The 13303-nt window shown below is 41.3% G+C and overlaps 1 protein-coding gene across 1 annotated transcript in view; it reads left to right on the top strand.

The window, feature by feature from the left end:
* LOC149287542 (voltage-gated delayed rectifier potassium channel KCNH8-like) overlaps positions 1–13303 on the top strand; it is a 241409-nt gene that overhangs the window by 180219 nt on the left and 47887 nt on the right. The window contains exons 12-13 of the mRNA XM_089492752.1: positions 9768–10017; positions 10436–10650. Coding sequence (XP_089348878.1) covers positions 9768–10017; positions 10436–10650 — 465 coding nt within the window. The remainder of the gene's footprint in view (positions 1–9767; positions 10018–10435; positions 10651–13303) is intronic.

Below are 13303 nucleotides of genomic sequence, written 5' to 3'. Positions count from 1 at the left end.
CCCTTAGAACGCGGGGGTGAATGCCATCTGGACCTGGTGATTTGTCTATTTTGATTTTTTTTAGGCGGCACTGCACTTCTTCCTGGGTTAGACAGGCGACATGTACTGGGGCATTTATCTCATCCTGCTGTATATTACCTGGCATTTCATTTTCCTCTGTGAATACAGCAGAGAAGAATATATTTAATAGATTAGCTTTTTCCTGATCCCCGTCTATAACTTCTCCCTCATTACTTTTTAAGGGGCCAACGCTTTCATTGTTAACCTTTTTACTATTTATATAGTTAAAGAACATTTTGGGGTTTGTTTTACTCTCTTTGGCAATGAGTTTTTCTGTCTCCAATTTTGCTGCTTTTATCTGATTTTTACATATTTTATTTTTTTCCCGATAGCTTTTTAGTGCTTCCTCACTGCCTTCCTGTTTTAGTAGCTTAAATGCCTTTTTTTGCCATTTATTGCCCCCTTTACATTTTTATTTATCCACATTGGTTTTCTCTTGTTCCTGACTCTTTTATTCCCATACGGTATGTACCTTTCACAGTGAGAATTTAAGATATTCTTAAAAATCTCCCATTGAGCGTCTGTACTCTTGTTTTTGAGGACATTTTCCCAATTTACAGTGTTAAGGGCTTCTCTTAGTTGATCAAACTTTGCCCTCCTAAAGTGCATAGTTCTTGTGGCTCCTCTAAGAGTTCCCTTATTGAAGGACAAGTTATAATGCATCATATTGTGATCACTATTTCCTAGATGTCCCCTGACCTGCACATTAGTTACTCTGTCAGGTCTGTTGGTTAATATTAAGTCCAGTAGGGCGCCCCCTCTGGTCGGGTCCTGTACCATTTGGGACAGATAATTATCCTTACTTATAGTCAGAAACCGGTTTCCTTTATGAGATTCACAGGTCTCGGTTTCCCAGTTTATGTCGGGATAGTTAAAGTCCCCCATAATAACCACCTCATTGTGATTAGCTGCCTTGTTTATTTGCTTTAATAATTGATCTTCTGCTGCTTCCATTATATTTGGTGGCTTATAGCAAACCCCGATCAGTATTTTATTATTTTTCTTTCCATATATTTCTACCCATAATGACTCCACATTATCATTTCCCTCACATATATTCTCCCGCAGTGTGGCCTTTAGGCTGGACTTTACATAAAGGCAAACTCCTCCCCCTTTTCGTTTTTTCCGATCCTTCCTGAATAGACTATACCCCTGTATGTTAACCGCCCAGTCATAGCTATCATCCAACCATGTCTCTGTTATACCTACTATGTCATAATTTTCTTCAGACATTATTAACTCCAGTTCGTCAGTTTTATTGGTCAGACTTCTGGCATTAGTAAGCATACAATTTAGAGGTGTATGTTTTTTTTCCCTATGAAGCCTATCCCTATTAACTATTCTAACCCCTCCCTCTGCTCCACCCCCAGGTACATTTATAAGCCCCAGCTCTCTATCTACACTATCTTCCCCTTCTATATTGTAGTTTCCCTCCCCCCCTTTCCCTAGTTTAAACACTCCTCCACCCTTCTGACCATCTTCTCCCCAAGCACAGCTGCACCCTCCCCATTGAGGTGCAGCCCGTCCCTACCGTAGAGCCTGTATCCGACAGAGAAGTCGGCCCAGTTCTCCATGAACCCAAACCCCTCCTTCCTACACCAGCTTCTGAGCCACTTGTTTAGCTCCCTAATCTCCCGCTGCCTCTCTGGTGTGGCACGTGGTACAGGTAATATTTCAGAAAATACTACCTTGGAGGTCCTTGCCTTAAGCTTGCTACCTAAGTCCCTGAAATCATTTTTAAGGACACTCCGCCTCCCTCTCACTTTGTCATTGGTGCCAATGTGCACCATGACTGCTGGGTCTTCTCCAGCCCCTCCCAGTAATCTGTCAACCCGATCCGCGATGTGCCGAACTCGAGCGCCAGGCAGACAACACACTGTTCGGCGATCCCGGTCTTTGTGACAGATCGCCCTGTCTGTCCCCCTAATAATTGAGTCCCCCACTACCAGCACCTGTCTGGCCTGCCCTGCGCTCCTCCTTCCCTCCTTACTGGAGCAGACACCCCTCTGGTGGTCAGAGGCAGTGACTTGCTGCAGTACTGCTAACTCTGAACTAACATCCCCCTCATCTGCCAACCGGGCAAACTTGTTGGGGTGTGCTAGATCAGGACTAGCCTCCCTGGCGCTTTTCCCCCTACCCCGCCTTCTAACTGTAACCCAGCTAGCTGCCTGACTGTCCTGTACCTCCATCCCACTATCCTCCCCCACCTCTACCTGCGAGAGAGCTTGCTCAGTGAGCAGCAGACTCCTCTCCAAGTTGTCAATAGATCTCAGTGTTGCCAGTTGCTCCTCTAGACTCAGGATTTGTGCTTCCAAATGAGCAACCCGCACACATCTCGCACAGCAATATGCACCCTCGAAGCGCTGCTCAAGGATTGCATACATTGAGCAAGATGTACACCTGACCGCATTGTCAAACATGGAGGACATCTTGGCAATGGGGATAGCTCCAATAACTGGCAAAAACAGACAGTAAGGCGCAAAATATATATAAATATATTATATGCAATCACAAGGATTTATACTTTACCCTCCTTCTTGCTTTTTAACTCCTTCTTTGCTTGTAACTCCTCACTTAGAGATGTCACTTAGGAGATTCGCCCCAGCTCAGGATTCGCTTGTGTGTCCAAGCTAAATGCAACTGCAAAAGCCAAGCAGAACTCACAGAGAAGGTTACTTAATTAGCAACACACCTGAAGTAGCCCTTACCCTTTTTTTTTTTGCTTTTTTCAACAAAACTTTACACTGAACACAACACAAACAAACACAGTGCTCCCCCTTGCAATATTAATGAATATACTCTCCTTCTTTGCTTGTAACTCCTCACTTAGAGATGTCACTTAGGAGATTCGCCCCAGCTCAGGATTCGCTTGTGTGTCCAAGCTAAATGCAACTGCAAAAGCCAAGCAGAACTCATCATGTGATGTCACGTGAACTCTGCTGGGTTCTGCTTCCTCTGTGCAGTACAGAAGACCCTCCCACAGGTAAGTAGCAGGGCTCTTGTTGTAGCAGGGCTCGCGGTGCGGACCGCGTAAGATCGGTTGCCCTGGATGCCGATCTTACGCGGGCCGCACCTCGAGGTCTCATGGGCCGCATTTGCGGCGTTTCTATTGGGGGTTCCTACGGCCCTGGGGGGGGATTTATTAATTATTGGTCCCCCCCGCATGAGTTACTGGGGGGGGATCTGTCCCCCCCGGTTCCTACGCCCATGCTCCCAACCATCATAATCAAGCCATCTAAACAATCAACAGCTTCAACACATCATTGGAATCAGATCAACTCATCCCCATCCAAGCAGTCCTCTCCCATTGTCTCACTTCCCCCTCAACCACCAACTAGATTGTAAGCTCGCAAGAGCAGGGTCCTCCTCTCCTTTGCACCAGTTTGTTATTGTATGTGAAATTGTTCTACTGACTGTAATGTAATCATCAAAAGTTTTCATACCCTTATATGTTTGGTCTATGTTACAGACACACGAAGTTTAATTTCCCTCACCTATTTAAATCACAAATAGTGTCTGTGTATAGATAGTTTGTTAGCTCTCACGTGAATTCACTGAGCAGGCTAGATACTGAGCCATGGGGAGCAGAAAAGAACTGTCAAAAGACCTGCGTAACAAGGTAATGGGACTTTATAAAGATGGAAAAGGATATAAAAGTATATCCGAAGCATTGAAAATGCCAGTCGGTACCGTTCAATCACTTATTAAAGACAGGTAACCTCAGGAGAAATCTGGAAAAAGATGGTGTGGTTGTTTCAAGGAGTACAATACGACTATAAGTAAAAAAAAATTTGATACATGGTCGAGTTGCCAGAAAGAAGCCTTTACTCCGCCAACGCCACAAAAAAGTCGAAAATAGAGCTTTATGGTCACAACCATAAGCACTATGTTTAGAGAGAAAAAGGTGAAGGTTCTAGAGTGGCTATCACAGTGGGTTACCTTAATGTCATCAGCCACTCTGGAGAGATCTCAAACGTGCTGTTCATACAAGATGACCAAAGACCTTGCATGACCTGGAGGAATTTTGCAAGATAAATGGGCAGCTATACCACCTGCAAGAATTTGGGGCCTCATACACAACTATTACAAAAAACTGCACACAGTTATTGTGCAAGCATTTACTGGTTGCCTGGGCATGGTAGGAGTGTGATTGCTGTTAGCAATTATATATATATATATATATATATATATATATATATATTAATATTGTTATTGTATTTTATTGTCCAACTTTTATTAAAAGTAAGTAACACACCAAAATTTGATATTTTATATATGAAATTTATATATATATTAATATTGTTATTTAATTTGTTTGTACAATTTTGGTGTGTTACTTTTTTAAATGTGTGGGTTTTTTTGATGGGAGGGTCATTTTCTGTTTCGGTTTCAATCCAGAATTTTCATTTTGGTGCATCCCTAAAATAAATAGAACTATTTAATTTTTACGTATCCAGAGATAAAATGCTCTCCTGTGTAGTCACGTCAGAGGACAAAACTTTCTAGGCCCAGAAATCAGTGAGAGGCATTGTAAAGGATTTTGTGTCATTTACTTTATTTCAATCTGCATGTCTTATTAAAGGCCGTTTTTTCTCTCAGTGAAAAATGAGTGCGGCCCCCGAACATATACATTTCTGATGAAGTGGCCCGCTGCAGGAAAAGCTTGGACACCCCTAAACTAACCATATTCTGGTTAGAACTTACTAAACTTTTTTATGATGTGCAGGCAGGAACAGATGAGGGATCTGTCACATTCTTGGCCTTTTGACTAAGATCAAGTAAGTACCTGTGAGAGAGAGAAAGTATGGTCCTCTAGCATTAAGGTCAAGTAGGTCACGAAGCACTGGATGTGATTTTTGAGTTCCTTAGTAGCAAGGGAGGCTTCATGTGTCTACAGTACACTCTATTTGAAATCTATGGTTTTACATATCTGGACATAATAACAATCATCTGTTCCTTAGCAGGTCTAAAATTAGACCTCAGATGAACAACAACATGACATATTACACTGTGTCATGATTTATTAAAATAAAAATATAAGGCAAAATTGAGTAGCCTTGTATGAACAACTAAGTACACCTTACTGCTTCCATAGGAATTAAGATGCTAAGTAGCAGACAGGTGCTGCTAATCAAATGCCCTTGATTCATTAATTATCAGCAAGTATGGCAAGCCAATGTTTTAGCCAAGGAGGAAAGACATCAGCAATGATCTTAGAAAAGCAATTGTTGCTGCCCAACAATGTGGAAAGTCCATTTCCAAACAAATTAAAGTCTATAAGTGAGAAAGATTATTCAAAAGTGGAAAACATTCACTGCTTCTTTTTCACATGACTGTATGTGGCACATTTACTTACAGGTGAGCTGATAAGTGCATAAGAATCATCTGGCCTTTTTTTTAGAGCCTTGCACGTTTGTTTTTTTTAAATGTGCCCTGGCCTATTGCTAGTGGTGGAGCCAGAAATTACATGAAACCACCTTTGGGACACATGGTTTGGTTGTGATTTATGAACACTGAATTTTGGATTGTTGCCAGCCTCAGAAGACGAAGATTAACGACCTAGTCTCCCTGTAACCCCACTAGAGCACTTTGTCACCTTTTTCTTTTTCACAGCGAAAGATGAGCATGGCATCCGAGTTCAAAAATGCAATATCACCACTATGTGCTGTAAAAAAGCTAGTCCAAACTCAGTGGCTACACGGGGGAGTGCAGAATTACCTTATTCCCCTAACAGCCATAAGCAAGTTCTCTGTACCTGTGTTTCAGTGCCTATAAGGAGATGCATTCTAACTAGGGTAACCACATGTCCCGTATTGCCCGGGGAAGTCCCGCAATGGGACTTATGTTCCGGGTTCCAGGCAGCCTCAATGCAGGACAATGCATTGTTCCAGAATTCAAACGCCATCCTTTTTTTTTTTTGACACGGAGGAGAGAGAGGGGCGCCGAGTGGTCACTCATGAAGTTTTCAGCAACCACTCAGCGCCCCTCATTCTCCTCCACGAGGCCTCGAGCTCGGTCGCAGTGCTGACATGTCAGCAGTGAAGCAGCGTGCACCGCGGCAGAGCAGGGAGACAGAGACCTTGCGCTCCCAGCCCAAGAGTTCTGCAAGGTAAGTGAACTACAAAGGGAGGAGAGGATAGATAATGAGAAGGGGAGGAGAGGGGGTAGATGGTGAGAAAGGGGGTAGGTAGTGAGAAAGGAGGGAGAGGGGGTAGAAAGACGGTATAAGAAAGAGGGTAGTACAAATATTGAAATGAGTGAGAATGAGTGAGAGAATGAATGAATTGTGTGTATGAATTGTCTGAACGAGGGAGAGAATTCATTAATTTGTGAGAATGCATTAATGAATATGTGTAAATGAGTGGGGGGGAAATGATTGTGTGAATGAATTATGTGAATGAAAGCTTGAATTAGTGAGTGACTGTAAAAGTGTTTGTGTGTATCATAGATGTATAATTGATTTGTGGAAAGGCAAAGATAGCACAAGCAGGGTGTTTTGAGCCTTGGGGACCAAGATGGCACAGGCAGGGTGTTTATGGGATAAAGTTGACTCATGCTGGGCTGTTTAAGGACAAAGATGGCAAGTCCTATGTGTGTTACCTGGGTGCTGGTCAGGTTCTATGTGGGCAGTGTGGACGCCAAGGCTGGCTTTGGGGGTGTGCAACCTGTGATTTATGCCTGTAATGTAGGGTTTTATCTATGCTGAGTTTTTATGTGATTTCCAATTGATCTATACCTGCAAAGCTGGATTTGTGTGTTAATGTGTTGATCCATATCTGCTATGCTATGTTTTGATACGTTATTTATGTATACCTGCAAATACAGGGTTTGTATGCCTTATTCAGTTGATCTCAGTGGCGTCAGCAGAGGGGGCCATGGCCCCCCTACATCATGCCCCCTGTGTGCCCCCCCAACTGAAACGCTGTCTTCTTTTTTTGCGCAGGAGGAGAGAGAGAGGTGTCAGCAACCGCTCGGCGCCCATCACTCTCCTCTGCAAGGCCTCTGTCTTGGTCGCAGTGCCGGCATTTCATGCTGAGAGCCGGAATGTGACATCATATTCCGGCACTCAGCAGTGAAGCAGCGAGCACCCCGGCAGAGCAGGGAGACAGAGGCCTCGTGCTCTCATCCCAGGACTTCTACAATTTTGAATTTCAAAGGGGGGAGAGGGTAGACAGTGAGGAGGGGGTAGATAGGGAGAAGGGGTAGATAGGGAAAATGGAGTGAGAAGGGGTAGAAAGGGGAGAATGGAGTGAGAAGGGGTAGAAAGGGGAGAATGGAGTGAGAAGGGGTAGAAAGGGCAGAATGGCATGAGAAGGGGTAGATAGGGCAGAATGGAGTGAGAAGGGGTAGATAGGACAGAATGGAGTGAGAAGGGGTAGATAGTGAGAAGGGAGAAAAAGGGGGTATATAGTGAGAAGGGGGAGAGGGGTGGCTAGATAGTGAGAAATGAGGGTAGCAAGAATATTGAGTCAGTATGAGAGAAAATGAATGGATTAATGCATGGATGAATTGTGTGAATGAGTGAGAGAATTAATACATTTGTAAGAATGCATTAATGAATATGTGTAAATAATTTGTGTGAAAGCGTGAATGAGTAAATGATTGTGTGAATGAAATTTAATTAGTGAGTGACTGTAAAAGATGTGTGAATCATAGGTGTATAATTAATTTGTCAAAAAGGCAAAGATGGTATAAGCAGGATGATTAAGCATTGGGGACCAAGATGGCACAGGCAGGGTGTTTATGGGACAAAGATGGCACAGGTAGCGTGTTTATGGGACAAAGACGGCGTTGGCTCGGCTGTTTGGGGACAATGTTGACTCATGCTGGGCTGTTTGGGGACCAAGATGGCATGTCAAATGATCTATACCTGCAAAGCTGGGTTTTTGTGTTATTCTGTTGATCTATATCTGCTATGCTATGTTTCCATACATTATTTATGTTTACCTGCAAATACAGGATTTGTATGTCTTATTCAGTTGATCAATACCTGGAGTGCTGTTGCCATGTGTTGTTTATTTGATATATACCTTCAGTGCTGAGTTTACATGTGATTTCCATTTTATCTATACCTGCAATGCTGGGTTTGTGTGTTCAGTTGATCTATACCTGCAATGCTATGTTTCCATACATAATTTATGTATACCTGCAAATACAGGTTTTTTTTTTTCTTATTCAGTTGCACGTGCTGTTTCCATGTGTTGTTTATTTGATCTATACCTGAACTACAGGGAGTAAGTAAAAGAGAGGTGTGGTTTAGTAATCAAGGGGACAAAGAGACTCTGGGGATGATTACTGGGGGAGAGGGCCTCTCAACAACACGGTGCAGTCAGAAGGAGGGAAGACTGCACTGACTCTCACAGTCTTCTCCTGATCTGCAGTCATTGTGGCAAATATATATTTGTTTGGTGTGGTAGCAGAGGGAGTGATTGCATGCTAGGGAGCGTGGAGCGGGGGCTCGAGAAAATGCTTGGGTAGGGTCTAATATTAAAGAATGAAAAATAACTGCCAGTTCAGCTGTTATTTTGACATCATATTTCAATCAAGGTCATTCCTTCAAAGAGATAAGTACATATTATGTATATCTAACGCATATTTCAATCAAGGTCATTCCTTCAAAGAGATAAGTACATATTATGTATATTTAACGCATATATATATATATATATATATATATATATATATATATATATGTATAGTGTATATGTAGCGTTTTATAATTGCCCCTCCTACTTTGGTCCCTGTCTCCCCATGTGCCCCCCCCTAAATATGAAAGCTGGAGACATCACTGTCTACTATTGGTAAAAGTAAAGGGAATTGGGACACTTTTTATAGTTTTTTTCATTGTTATTATTGTTTTTACCACCCAGTTCCAAGATAATGTTAAAAAAAAAATCAAAAGATATAAAAAAGGAAAAGAAAAAGAAATACGCTTTTACTAGCACTTAGTAGCATTTTGATGATTTCATCAAAATAATAGTATCTAAAGAAAGCCATTGTCCTGAAAAAAAAACCATAATTTATGTGGGTACATGAAAAATTAAAATTACAGCTAAACAGCAACGCCCTCCCTGCCGCTGCAGAAAACAATAGCAGTACTAATACTAATAACGTCCCTACAGTCATCCTACCATATTCGTACACCTATAGATACACTGTAACAGGAACCAGAGGGTTTACTGGGACGTACTTGGCCATTGTTGCTGATAATTACGGTAATTGATTATGCCACATACTACATGCAAGCACAAGGTTTTTTGCACAATAATTATTACTAGGTGGAAACCATTTGCTGAACTGGGCAATTTTCTTTCACTTATATCTATTCAGTAGGTTAACAGAGCATCAATTGTGGGTTTCCCATGGGTCATAGCAGGCCTAAGGGTCACTATATCAACAACACGGCCTCTTCTGGAGAGTTAACTCTAAACTGTGAGTATTTGGGGAAAAATATGTACTGATTGCAGTCACTACTCACTGTACTTCAGTACATATTCCAGAGAAGATGAGATTTTGTCCATGAAAACCACACTGTCAAGTTTAGAAACACAGATTTAGCACCGCAGAATTCATGAGCGCAGAATTGAAAACATTAATAAGATACATTGTATTCATTGTCGCTACGTTAAATTTCCCATTGTGTACACGCGACTGTGACTACAAAAGTGATTCTGTTTTCTAAAACCAATCTACAACTCTTTTTGTAGCTCCTTAGGGACTTTCCCGATGAGCTAAGAGCAGACATTGCCATGCATCTTAACAAAGAGATATTACAGCTGCCAATATTTGAATCTGCCAGCCGAGGCTGCTTACGTTCTCTCTCTCTAAGCATCAAGACATCCTTCTGTGCCCCTGGGGAATACCTCATCCGGCAGGGGGATGCCCTTCAAGCCATATACTTCGTCTGCTCAGGATCCATGGAGGTGCTAAAAGATAACACAGTGCTTGCCATCTTGGGTAGGTCTTCTTGGACTGTCTTCTGATGAGAGGTGCAACAATAAATATAAAGTTTAGATTGCATATTCTTGTGGACTGTGGAATTATTTAATGTACACCTGTGCTGATAGTTCTGAATCATATTTGTAAAGGGGTTCTCATGTGTGTTATTGAAAAGCTTGTATTAAATATAGTGATTAAATGTCTTATAATTTAACATGATTTAACAATTAATAGGTAGATATTTAGTTTGACCCATTTAAGAGACCAACAGTTTTTGAATAATGTCCTTATATTTCCATATATATATAAATATATATATATATATATATATATATATATATATATATATATATATATGCCCAACATCTCTCTGCTATATTGTATCTAGAGCTTAAAACACGTACTATGTTTGTCACTTACCTGGTCATTCTTCTAGGAAAGGGAGATTTGATTGGCTCAGACAATCTGGACAAACATCAGGTGATTAAGACGAACGCCAATGTGAAAGCCTTAACATACTGCGACCTGCAGTACATCAGCCTGAAGGGCCTTCGGGAGGTTCTAGATCTCTATCCCGAGTACTCACAGAAATTCATCACCGAGATCCAGCATGACCTGACTTACAACCTCCGAATGGGCAGCGAAGCAGATGTGAGTGAATGTTAATTTTGGGTCCTTTTGTTAAGGTGTAGGTTAGGATATATATATATATATATATATATATATATGGTGAGGCTGTGAACCCCAGGGAGTTGATTGGCATGGCATCTGGGTACAGCTGCTATGCAGATTATACATATGGGTCCCTGGGGTTCACAGTCTCACAATATATATATATATATATATATAACTTTATTATTGCTTATAACATATTCAGCAGTCTTGAACAACATTTAAATATAAGAAGATTAACAAATACTTCTATTCTATAAATATATACACATTTATACATACAGATATAACAGGGGTTGAGGAACCTGACTGTGAGCTTGCCGTCTAGTCTTACGATACTTTCATACAAAGTTCCTGAAAAGGATGGTGGTTTTATGAGTGCCCTGCTTATGATCTTACTCTAGAAGGAATTGTGTGGTTAATTGAGACAAAAGGTGGGTGGGTAAAAAAGGGAGTAGTAACTTAGTAATTAGTAAAAAGGGGAGGAGTTGTTGCTTCAGGAGGCCAGATGGAGGGATGGATCAAAAGGGAAAGAATGTGCTAAAATCAATGTCCTAAAAATACATATGTGGTATATGTATAAGAAGAAATGCATAGTAAGACTGAGGATGAATGAATAAGCTTGGTCGCAGATCTGCTAAGTGTAGTCCATATGAGACTGAATACCCTTTCTATCTTGTAAGAGCTTGAGGCAATCTGGAGGCTTGCAGAAAAGTGAGTCACTGAGATACACATTTGTAGTAAAGTACACACATATTGCATTTACAACATCTTTGCAAGAGCATCTGCAGCTCTCATAATTGGAGAACCTTGTATATCAGAAGGAGTAGTGTTGCAGAGTCAACAAGGTCTTGGTTGGAAAATGATTCTCTACCTCCCCACTGTATCTTTACTACCCATAGAATATTTAGAATCATGGTGAATCATAAGGGATGGTGTTTATCCCATTTTCCAGATCTCAATCCTTATTGAAACCATCAGTTACTAAGGATAGTGTTTCTGAAAGCATAAGCAAGGTTGTTACAGCAGAATAATATAGTAATATAACAGAATCTTATAAAACCAAAACCATAATAAAGGGTATCTCAGCTATACCTCACAACACCAGAAATTCATCAATTCTGTTACGGTTCTCCTCTGTCAACACTCCGATCCCCACACACACAATTGTGTTTACTAGACTTTGTACACAAGTCGGATTTGTATGAACTTGTTTTTGTAACGAAAATTGAATGGGCATTCGTCTGAATCACCAATAATGAGGTTGATCTCCGACAAAACTGCCAAAAACAAATTGTAAAAGTAACGAAATGTCGTTAGGATATGTCTTTTCGTTGTCACATCTAGCTGGTGCCATTTCAAGGTGTTTTGGCACCATTAAAAGCCATTTTGATGCTCCTTGCTGAGGGAAAGTGAAAAGGGACTGTTGTGTAGGGTACATATCAGTGAGCAGAGTTTAGTTGATTAAGACAGGTGTTCATTTACGCTACAGAAAATATTTTGTATTATTTTTCTGTCTTATATAATATTCTTCATCTTCACTGATAATTAGTGAGAAAGCTAGTCAGCTTACTGGGCTTGGTGTGTAGTTTACAACAGTTACCCATTTATGCTATGAGCCAAACCTCAAAACTATTTTTTTATTATCTTTCAATCATATCATATATTATTCTTTATTGATATATAAATATTGGCAACAAAAACAGGCATTATAATATATCTATAATATTGAGTAAATTCAGGCCTGCTCCAAGGGGCTTCATATGCCAGTGCTTGCCTGCCCAAGCCCAGTGCTCTACTTCTATTGCTGCTAGTGCTCTCTCACTTTCCTTACTCTGGGGGATCAATTCTTGTTTTTTCTAATATGGGGCGTCAGTCCTGTAGCTGATTGTGTCGGTCTGCTGGTGCCCAGCCTGTCCTGCCCTGTTTTCTGCGCCTCAATGCCCTTCCTTACTCTGGGGAATCAGTTCTTGTTTTTTTCTAATATGGGGGATCAGACTTGTGGCTGGATGTGACTGTCTGCCTGTGCCTGTCCTGCTCTGTGCCCTGTCCTGTGTCCCAGTGCCCATCTTTATTCTTTTTGTAATATGAGGGAAAATTCAGTGTGTCTGCCAGTGCCTGCCCTGTGCTCTACTCTCCCTCTGCTGCTGCATATAACCATGGAATAAGCACTTTCCCCTAGGTATATTTCTCCAGATTTTAAAGAATTTGTGTGTAGTCCTTTCTTTTCTTAAGGAATGCTCCATCCTGAATAAATAGTATAATTTACTCTTAAATAATAGCAGTGAGGGTGCAGAGGCCTCCATGCCATCCGTGCCTTTTGGGCTGCCAACAATACCACTTCAGCTATCTTGCCTCAGGGGCTAGGATGGACACCAGATAAGACCGTTTGTGGGCTGTGACAATATGCAGTTTGTCTGTCTCCCCATAGTGTTTAATGTCAGTTCAAAGACCCTATATGACCGGACCTGCCCAAAGACAATGACAAAGATCTGCTTCCTCAGCTTCGCACTTGAGTCAGCTATCATCAGGTCTCATCCTTGTTTTGGCTACTTGTTTCAGTGACCAAAATGCACAGTGTTATTTTCTGGGCCATTTCTGCATATGAGAAGGCTGGAATGAATCCAATAAC

Source organism: Sceloporus occidentalis, unplaced genomic scaffold (assembly GCF_023333645.1).
Source record: "Sceloporus occidentalis isolate IW3139 unplaced genomic scaffold, rSceOcc1.0.p SCAF_59, whole genome shotgun sequence".
NCBI lineage: Eukaryota > Metazoa > Chordata > Lepidosauria > Squamata > Phrynosomatidae > Sceloporus > Sceloporus occidentalis.
Note: the sequence above shows the minus strand (reverse complement) of the source record. Positions and strands in the feature narration are given on the sequence as shown.